This window comes from Zootoca vivipara, chromosome 4 (assembly GCF_963506605.1).
Source record: "Zootoca vivipara chromosome 4, rZooViv1.1, whole genome shotgun sequence".
NCBI lineage: Eukaryota > Metazoa > Chordata > Lepidosauria > Squamata > Lacertidae > Zootoca > Zootoca vivipara.
The window spans coordinates 38,865,469-38,875,776 of record NC_083279.1 but is presented as its reverse complement, the minus strand read 5'-3'; the positions used below and the strand labels follow the sequence as shown (position 1 = coordinate 38,875,776).

The 10,308-nt window shown below is 45.5% G+C and overlaps 1 protein-coding gene across 2 annotated transcripts in view; it reads left to right on the top strand.

Moving 5' to 3' along the window:
• The first annotated feature begins 8,611 nt into the window (after positions 1-8,611).
• Positions 8,612-10,308, top strand: part of MAP3K15 (mitogen-activated protein kinase kinase kinase 15) — a 70,871-nt gene continuing 69,174 nt past the window's right edge. For both annotated transcript variants that reach the window (XM_035116515.2, XM_035116513.2), the window contains exon 1: positions 8,612-9,386. In XM_035116515.2, the coding sequence (XP_034972406.2) occupies positions 9,002-9,386 (385 nt within the window). In that variant the 5' untranslated portion in view covers positions 8,612-9,001. The remainder of the gene's footprint in view (positions 9,387-10,308) is intronic.

The following is a 10,308-nucleotide window of genomic DNA, read 5'->3' as shown; positions in this document are numbered from 1 at the left end:
AAGAGTAAACATTGTTTCTGTGTGGTTTTTGCATTATCTAGTCACAGTGTAGCTCTAGCAGCTCCTCAGTTAGTAGTTGTAACTGTGTCCTTTCTCATTCTCAGCTGATCCCAGGCAGATGGCAAAAATGTTAAGTACCAGCACCTGTTAAAAGGTTGCTCAGCTAACTGATAATGAAAGTCAGGTCAGCCTGCAGCAAAGTGGAAATGGCTCTGCAGATCTCCAAGTGTAGTGGCTGGAACAGGAAAGGTAAGTTTATAAAGACATTAAGGGAAGGTCTGAAAAGCCACTGCAGTGGCAAAGTGCATTTTGCAGTACACTACAGTGGGCCAATAGTATGAGGTGATTCATTGTGTTGTGAAGTAGACAAAATTATCCCCCCTCTAGACTTGTATGTCTTTTTTCCTAAAGGGTTTTTGAAAGCTGGTGGGGACTCTCAAGTTTTTTGGGCAGGTCACACCTACTAGCCAGTGTTTGGGCTTAAACTAGCAGGATGTGTTTGTTTGTGTGTGTGCATGTGCATAACATGAAAGAAATTGCCTGGCAGTTTGATTTTGGGCAGCAAGAGAAGCAGGCTGTTGCATCTAGTTAGCAAGAAGCAGCATTGGGGTAAGCTGCAAAGATGTGCAGTTGCTTAAGTTTTTGATGAACCCATGATCCTTTAAAGATGGGGCACTGTTTGGCTTCCTGCCTACAGTGCACAGTTTTTTTATTTTTGTAAACAAGCACATCTTACAAAAATGCCACCAGTCTTTAGTACTTCTTGGCCCTTGCAGGAGAACCACCCATGAGACTGGCTACTACAGCCCACCCCAGGAAGGATAATGTGTGTGTGATGCTTATATGATTTTGAATTGGAGCTCTGCGCAAGATCTAGTTTGTGTAATAAGGCTCGGCCCTGGAAATATGAGAAGTAATAAAGAGTCCACAGAGGATTTGCAGAGTGACCTTTGGTCTCAACGGAATAAGCTCATCTAGTGGTGGATTGATCTAGGTGTCGTATTAGCAAACATGGTTCCACATAATAGGAATGTGAAGGCAGGGGATCTTCAAGAGATGATCCACAGAAGAAATGGCTGTTTCTGCTTTCTCCCACCTGGTTCTGTTTTGCAAATGCTTCCAGGCTACTCCCAATTGGCAAAGGAGTAGTTCTGACACCGCCTTCCAGAGGATAAGTTAACCCTCCCTATGTTTTCCACTCTGACCAGAAGAGCATCTCATAAGCAACCCAACTTCCTTTGCTTCCTCAGTCAGTTTCAATTATGGCTTTCATTTGGCTTTTGGAGGGGGGGGGCACCAATTTAAAAACAACCTGGAAGAAGGCATTTGAATGAAGTAGTGGGCAGAGAAAGCATTAAGCACTTTCTCACCTGCTGATTCTAACTTCCTTGACATAATTGTTATTGCAGAGATGCAGAGCTGGCCACCCCATATTTTCCCATAACATCTAGTTCTGCTCCTAATCCCTTTTTCATCTGGTATGAGGAGGCAGGCACGGAATCTGGCATTATTCTGAATGGCATTTAAAATTTATCTGCCGCTAATGGAGTGTCCCTTCGAGGAAAATATAATGTATTTGTGTGCATGTCTCCACACACTCGGTTAGAGCTGAGTTTGCCAACTTCAGTGCTGCAGTGTTCCTTTGTTTTGTTCTTATCTGCTATAGAGGAAGAAGATTGTGTAATGTTTAAGACTCCTCTCCCCTCTCTCATCCATAAATGTGACATACTAGCATGGTGAGAACTGCACTACTGCATAGCTGCCAAGTTTTCCCTTTTCTCGCGAGGAAGCCTATTCAGCATAAGGGAAAATCCCTTTAAAAAAGGGATAACTTGGCAGCTATGACTACTGATACCTACTACTTTTTACTTCTGCAGCAGTATTATGGCAATGGCAAGTAGAAAAAGAACACAACAGCAGCTCTGAATATCAATGTTTAAGTAACATTTGGAGAATCAATCCCATTGGGTGTTTCTTAAAGAACAGCAAGTATTCGTGTTTTCCTAGAGACAACAGGAAAATAACCAAGGGCAATTCTTTGATCGAATCGACTATCTTGTAGGCAATGACATGGAATTTGATCCCATGGGTTAAGAAATCCTTATCATTGGGCAACACAAATGTTTTTAAAGTGGGTCTTCTAAGTAGCACTTCCTACACAGTATGAACCTTAAGACCTTCCTGTTTAGACAGGAAATGATCAAGGGAAACTGAAATTGCAAAACAACCCACAAAGTGGGAAAGTTCAAAGAAAAATGTAGACATACATTATATGCTAGTGGAAGTGTTACCATTTTATCTAATATATGACCACACACTTTCAGTTCCCCCCCTCCCCCAGGGTGGTTATAAAGAACAAAGGAATTCTAAATTATAAAAACTTAGGAAAGTATATGCTACTGACCGTACTATGTGCATGAACAGAAATCTCTGATGCCACACTTAATAGTATTAGTTTCAAAATTTGAAGAACAGAAGGTAAACATAAAACATGAAATGACCATACTCACATTCAAATTAATTTATATTATAATGTTGATATTTACTTTTAAACATTTCCTTTTTATATAATCTTCATTAAATTTTAAATCTAGCACCCCCCCTTAACAGAATGTCTCGTGATATACAGTGATAGCCTTTGCATATGCAAAACAACTTATAAAACTATTAAAATCAATCATCATCAAAATAACATTTATCTAAATATTTTCTATACAGTTTTACCTAAAAAATAGTACAAATGAAAATCAAAAGCAGCAGAACTAACAGAAAAGCAAAATATTCTCTTAAGCACTAAAATGTTACAAATAAAATGCAAAAATAAAATAATTCCATACTCCTAAAAACATCATTAGCAACTAAACGAAATAACTGATACGATAGCCGCATCCACATCTCCAACCCTCCTGCACAAAACCAAACCAGTAATATCCCACAAGCATCCTTAACATACAGCTTACCTTTAAATTGTGCCTTTGAGGTAAATGACACAAATACAAATATTCAAGGCGATATTCCTTGACTGCTTTTTCTTGTCCTAAATGTGTCCTTTATCTGATCGTGCCTCTCGCTGCCCTGGATGGAGGATTGAAAAATAGGTGTGAGTGTGTGTGGAAATTTTTGACTATTACTCTTCAAAGGGACAAGTGACACCTATTTCGCTGCACCCACTTATGCTTCTGATCTTACCCACCTCTGGGCACGTAACTCCCAGAAGGTTTGTATCTATTGAAACGCTTCTTTAATAATAATATAAACATTCACCTCTGCATATTTTTAGTAATATCTACATTTTTAAATTCTATGTGCAAGTCTATGTTTCTGGATGTACAGGCCAAATGCAATGCATGAGGGGTAATATACTGAGCAGTAAAGTTGATTTAATTGGTGATCCACTTCTGCTTATCCTGTTAATTATTTTCAGAATGAGAACTTAGCTGTTGGACAGGCAACACAGGCACATACCATTTACTCCCTTACAAGGAACTTCAAAACTGAGTTGAAAAAAATATGGAGGGGAAGTGTCAGGGAGCAAAGTTTCTTCTGCAGTTCCTAAATATTCAAAGTCTGGGAGGAGGGAATTGGACATGTTAACTTATTAAAGGGAAATTTGGGGAATCCTGTGCAAACTAACAAAATACACCTTGCATTCCTACACATGTCTACTTAGAAGTCTCACTGTTTACAAAGCAGCTTCCTCCCCAGCAAGGATGGCTAATTCTTTTTGGGCCAAGGGCCACGTTGATGACCAGTCACCCTCCAAGGGCCACATGTCTGTGGTGGGCATGGCCACTACACATACAACCCAATGCAGTTCACACACTTGCCACATCCATTCAACAAATAGCACACAGCCCAGGCACCCAGGCAACATACGGTATGCTGCCTCCTCCTCCTCCCTCACTTGCACACCTGCATGCAGACACAGTCCCAGTCACACATACATTCACAACTTTCACAAACAAACGCCTGTGCAGCCAGCATTTCCAAGTCATGTCCACTCCAGTGTGGAGGGCTGTAAATGCATGCTTTTACTCCGCTCAGAAATCTGGGCAGGGTTTGCACCCGCCTCCACTATTAGTGCTGGGATTGGGAGGGGTAGAAATGCCACGTTAATGATCTAGCCAAGTGCAAAGACAGCATTTTCACCCACCCCAGCGCTGCAGTGTTTTGTGTGTGTGCGATGCTGCCTTTTACTCTTAAAGAACAGGCAGAGGGGTTTATCTCTGCCCCCAGTGCTGTGGTCCTTAGCTTGCCTGCTCTTAAGACAGGATTTCAGTGGTGAGATCGGGAGATAATGCACTCCGCCTGCATGGCAGAGAAACTGTTATGGCAGTGCTTTTGCAGCAGCTGGTAGGTCCTCGGTGTGCATTAGATGTGCATCGATTTGAAGGCACCGCTGGGTTGTTCAGAGAAACCCAGGTTGGCACTGCAGTGTAAATATCTGCATTGGCTTCCCATTCAAAAGGTTGCTTCCATGTGTGGATATCCCTTGTTGGATCAGGATAAAGGTATTTTATTTTAAAGGCTTTTTATTGTTACCTAGGAACTCCAAAATAAAAATGAGTGGTTCATTTATTCAAAGAGTCACCACTGAAATACAATGTGAGGAGAGCAAACTTGTTTCAAGGATATATTTTCTATTTGAGTCTTCTGTATCCTTCAGACTGTTGGGTTCCTTTGTTGGCATTTTGTGCTAGCCACTGCTGCACTTTCTGTTAACTTGGTTCCCCTTTGAGTTCCACACATGCCATCCTTATCTAAACATTTATCATAGGAGATAATAGCCTATTAATAACAGCAACAGTCCTTGACCAGGGACCAAAGAGCCAGGCCACTGTTTCCAAAAACACAAAGGAGATTTGGGTTTATTTATGTTATTGAAATAGCAGAATCATGCCCCAACCCACCCCAATGATATAGTGTCAGCATAATGGCTTGAATGTCAGACAAGGAGTATGGAGAAGTGGCCACATTTTCCCATCTGCATTGGAGCGGGTGATAAGGGTGAATCTGCAATTGAGGGGCTTTAATGGACCTGAAATACTTTGAATGGGCCCCATTCCCTTCAAATGCAGATCTGACTCAAAGTGTTGTTCCCTGCCAATTTATTTTCCTCCTTTCCATGCAAAAAAGAAATAACCCTTACTTTTGAAGAGGGTAGGTATAACCAGCAGTGAGAAACACTAGACAGACGATACTTTACTGACCTCTTGTTTCCATAAAAGTGATGTCTCTGAGCATGTTTGGGAGTGTGATTTCCTTCCAGGGAGTTGTTATTTACTGTGATTTCCAACCATAGGAGCCAACTCTTAGGGGTTGAGATCCCTTTGCACCCCACCCCCTATAAAATATTTGAGTGAGCGGGGCCCCCAAAGTTGATGGGTATTGCTGTTCTTGAATGGTGTGTGCGCGCTAGGTCTTGCAATTGTTTATGCAGGGTGGGGCTTACCTGAGTCCGCTCGCTACGTTCAGGCTAGACAGAATCCCCATGCATAGCACCCCTGTTAAATGTATATACACCCTGTTATGTGTATAAATCCAAAGTGATCCATGCACAGAAATCTGCCTTCTGTGAGAAAGCTATAATTCTGAAAGTGGGGTTGCTTTTTTAAGCTACCTGTACTATTTAATGTTTGTAGATGTGTTTCATTAGAAATAAATATAGATTTGGTCAGAATTGTGTTGTGGGACAGGAAAATAGTTTGAATACAAGTAATTTTTCTGTATAATGATGTACTTATTTGTGAGATGCAAAATGAAAGCATCTGCCTAGTTATGAGGATAACAATTATTTTAGCTGTGCAGCTAATTTCACTTTTACTTTTTTCTGTGTAGGTACATGATTATACCACCATTTCTGTTTTCTCGTCAAACAAAATATGCTGTTTACAGTTAACTAGGAACAGGAGAAAGAAAACATAAAGCACATTAAAATTGCACTGGATTTTCAAAGGTGCAAGAGGAGGATATCTTTTTTTGGTATAAAATTGTCAATTACATAACGTGTTAGTCAAGCAAAAAATTATACTTAACAACTGAACCACATGTGAACACAATTAGAATTTCTTAAAGATACTTTTGTAGCACTTGGACATTCACATTTTACAGATACAAGAAGTTAGCCGATTATTTAAAAATACATTTCTTAAAATATGTTAAGCTGAAATCAGGTGTTTTTCAACATCTTTACCAAGCTAGTTTCTGAAGTGTCACATGGTGTTCATTAGAGTTTGCTAAATAGTTCCACTTCAAAATCTGGTATTGAATTTTATGAAGTTTTGCAAGACACTTGACTGTCAAATTTTCACTGTTGTTTTGAGCAAATATCAATGTATCATAAATACATTGTTGCTTTTAAAGTCTAGTTTACCTGGAGCAAACAAATATTACATTTATATACCACCTTTTCTCTCAAGCAGATTATGGTGGTACACATGGTAATTCTCCCCATTTTATCCTCACAACATCCCTCTGAGGTAGGTTACGCTGAAATATGGTGACTGACTCAAGCTTCATGGCTGAGCAGGGATTCAAACCCTAGTCTCCCAGGTGATAATCCAACATTCTAACCATTACACCACACTGTGTTGACTGAGTACATATTACTGTAAGTAAATCCAACAGAGAGAGAGTCAGTTAAAATAGTATTTGTAAGTACTGTATATTTTTGCAAATCAGAAATTACTTTTTAAGGCTTATCCTATATAATAAAGTCCAAGTGTCTCTGCGTCCAAGTTTTCCCGTGTGTCCCTGGGTTACTGCGCATGGGCCCCAGGGACACAGGGATTGGACAGCAGAGATTGCACGCACGCGTGCTCTCCCCCCCCCTCTGCCTCCTCCAACCGCCGCTCCCGGCCGGACACCGCCTCACTGCAGGGCACGACAGGAAAGCGAGGGTGGAGGCCGGCGGAGGCCTCCTCACAACCCTCCCTGGCCCGTGAGAGGAGCGGCGGGAGGCCGCGAAGCAGCAGCGGCGAGGTAGACGTTTGTGTCCCGCGTCCTTCCTGTCGGCGGCTGCGGGAGAGGAACGGAGGAGGAGAAAGCAGCGCTTTCTCCTCCTCCGTTCCTGTCCCCCTGCCGCCAACAGCAAGGACAGGTCCCAGGGTTTGGAGAAGCGCTGCGCAAGCGCTTCTCCGAACCCCAGGATGTTCTAGCGCCTGTTATTGAACGGGCTGAAATACACTAGTATCTTATATCCAGCTCCCATTAATGACTTGGCTACAGCTTGTGGTTAGTAAGGAGAGAGCTTAGCCATGTGCCTGAATTCAGAGAATATGCTAACCCAAACCTTGGTATACTGTACTTCAATGTGGTGTAGCAGTAAGAAGGACAACGGATGTGCAGAGTAGTTGCAAACTCTTCTCCAAGACCCCACATGTTTGCTCAGTCCTTGAAATGTAAGCAATAGTTTGGATTTACCAGAACATGCAAACCAGGGCAGTCTGAGTGCCCAGAAGAGTTTTGGAAGTGGGGGGAGCAGTTTCTTTCTCTACTGTCATTCATGTCTAATACTAGGGGCTGGTAAAACTAGCAAAAAGGCAATGTTCTTGAAACATGCCGTTATGGTGGTAAAAAAAAAAAAAACTTCTGTTATTATTTTTCTATTTAAGAGTAATATACTTTTTAAAGATGCATTTTTTTAAAAAAAGAGTACCCATGTGTAAAAGCAATAATTTTACACACTGAACCAAAAAAAAGTACATTTCCATAACTTTTTATAGTCTTACAGTAGGAAGAGGATGGGCTGGAAGAGGTCTCCAACTTGAGTGAGTGAGAGAGAGAGAGAGGCTGTGATTCTATGTGAACTTACCAGGGAGTAAGCGCCTATGAACATAATGAGATTTACTCCTGAATATATAGGATATATATATATATATATATATATATATATATATATATATATATATATATAGGACATATATAGGATTGCCCTCTTACTTATTCTCTCAGCCCTGCTTATGCTTCTCTCTAGTATAGTTCTGGATTTTATGGGCCACTGGAAACAGCCTTGCAAGGTGGGCCACTGAGAAGTTCTGATACACATATTCATAAGGTACTACTGGCCATGTCTCCACAGTTGGGAGCCAGTAATATTTCTGAATGCCAGTTTGTGTGAATTGCTGGGTGGGCAGTGTGCTTTTGCGCTCATGTCCTTTCCCACGGGCATCTGGTCAGCCCCTGTAAGAGCACGTTGCCAGATCAGATGGGCGAATTCATCTCATCCATCAGGCTCCCCTTGCGTCCTCCTGCAGCTTCTGCATGTAACAGAAGCCAACTGCAATTTTCCTGTGTTAGGAAATCACTGTGTTGGGTAATCCCAGCAGTCTAAGAAAACCAGACATTGCCTCTCCCCCTTAAAACATGTATCAAATATTTTTAAACAAAAAGCAAGCAGCCAAAACTTCAGCATGACAGTTAAAATGACTTCAAGGCCTGTAGGAGCGTCGGGTCCTAAGAGCCCCCCACAGAGACTCCCTGGCCAGACCTAAGAAAAAGAAGAGGGCGGGACCTTGAGGGCTCCGCCCAGGAGCAGCCACGCCCCCTTTAGCAACCTCGAAGATTTGCCGCGCTCCTATAAATGCCGCTCAAGAGCGCCGACGGACACAAGCTGGGCTTTCCCCCGAGGGCAAGGGTGGGCGGCGGCGCCGCAGGCGGTATCAGTGGTGACTGCTATTGGCTGCGGCGCTCCCAGGAGCGCCCCCTGACGGGCAAGCGGCACTTTTAGGAGCCAAGTGACAGGGCAAGCACCGGCCCGCGCGCCAGGCGCTGCCAGCAACCCTGCGGGAAGCTTTTTCCGGGCAGCTTTCCTGCACTCGAGGCGAGCCGCGCTGACGGAGAAAGGCGTCACCGGCCTTTTCATCTCTCTTCCCTCACCTCCGACGCGGCGTGAAGTTTGTTTTGGCCCGGCTGCGGGATGAGCCTCCCTCCCTCCTTCGCGCCCTGAGGGCGGAGGCTCCCTTCGCCGACTTCCCCGGGCGCAGTCACCCGCTATCGCCCCATGGAGAACCCGGCGGGCGGCGGCACCGTCCCGGCTGCAGCGCCCGCGGAGCAACAGCCCCAGCCGCCGCCTGCAGCGGGAGCGAACGGCGGGGAATCGTCGGAGCAGCCCGGCGGCGGCGGCGCCGAGGCGCTTTCTGCGCCGCCGCCGGGCTCCGAGGTGCCGCCGGAGGGCAACGGGCCGGTGCTTCGCCAGCGCTCGCTGCGGGCGGTGTACGTGCTCAACGACGGCCCCAAGGGCGGCTCGGGGGCGCGGAGCCCCGAGGCCGGCGCGCTGCAGTGCCTGGCGCGAGCCTGCGAGGCCGAGGGAGCGCAGCTCAGCACCGTCAACTTTGGCGAGCTGGACTTCGGCGAGACGGCCGTGCTGGACGCCTTCTACGATGCGGGTGAGTGAGGGCAGCTGGCGGAGAGAAAGGGGGCCGGAGGGGCAGCCCCTTCTCACAGGGGAGGGGGCGAAAGCGAGGTGCCAGGCGCCCCCCGCAACAGGCGCCCCCGAAGGCGCCACAAGGCTGGGGGGAGGCGGGCGCTTCCAGCCCCCGGCCAGTCCCTGCCTGGCGGCGTGTTTTCGCTCAGTAGCAAGGGGCTCCCAAGCCAAACACCTGCCCTGTTGCCCCGAGGGCAAGCGAGGCAGCGGGGACGCTTGGCAGATCTTTGAAGACTGGAATCGCTGGTTAAAAACAAAACAAAAACCCTTTCCCCGAGGTGCGTGCGGACGCGCCCTCTGATCTGGTTGCGCCCTCTGGCCCTTTATCTCAGGATGGTTGTCTCAACGCCAAGAGATCACAGCTTTCTCCCTCCTCCCGCAATACGTGTGGGATTTCTAAGGGCCCCTGTGCAATGAATGAGGAGAGGGCTCTTATGCTTTTAGAAGTTGTGCCGAAAGGCGGGAGGGGTTGATTCCTGCAGGCGCCGCTTTTCTCAGCTCTGCAAGAGGACCCGACCCGCTACCCCCGATGCTGCAGGGCTGGCGTTGAAAGCGCAGGAGCCCGGCCTTCCTTTGCGCGCTGTCACTGGCAGGGGTGCCAACTTGAAAAAAGTATTGGGCGTGGGGTGGGGGGCAGGCGAGCCTTGCTCTGCATAATCAATCACGCGACACAGTGCACGCACACTATTTGAATGGCAATGCTCATCAACTTTTTAGGGGGCGGGCAGCCCCTTCAAATATTTTATTGGGGGAGGGGGCGAAGTGAACTCGGCCCCTAGGAGTTGGCACCTATGGGCACTGATGATCCCATGTTCCTGTATCAGTTTGTGTGTGTATACAAATATTTAAAAAAAGCTTCTATTTAAATATTTTTCCAGCCTGTG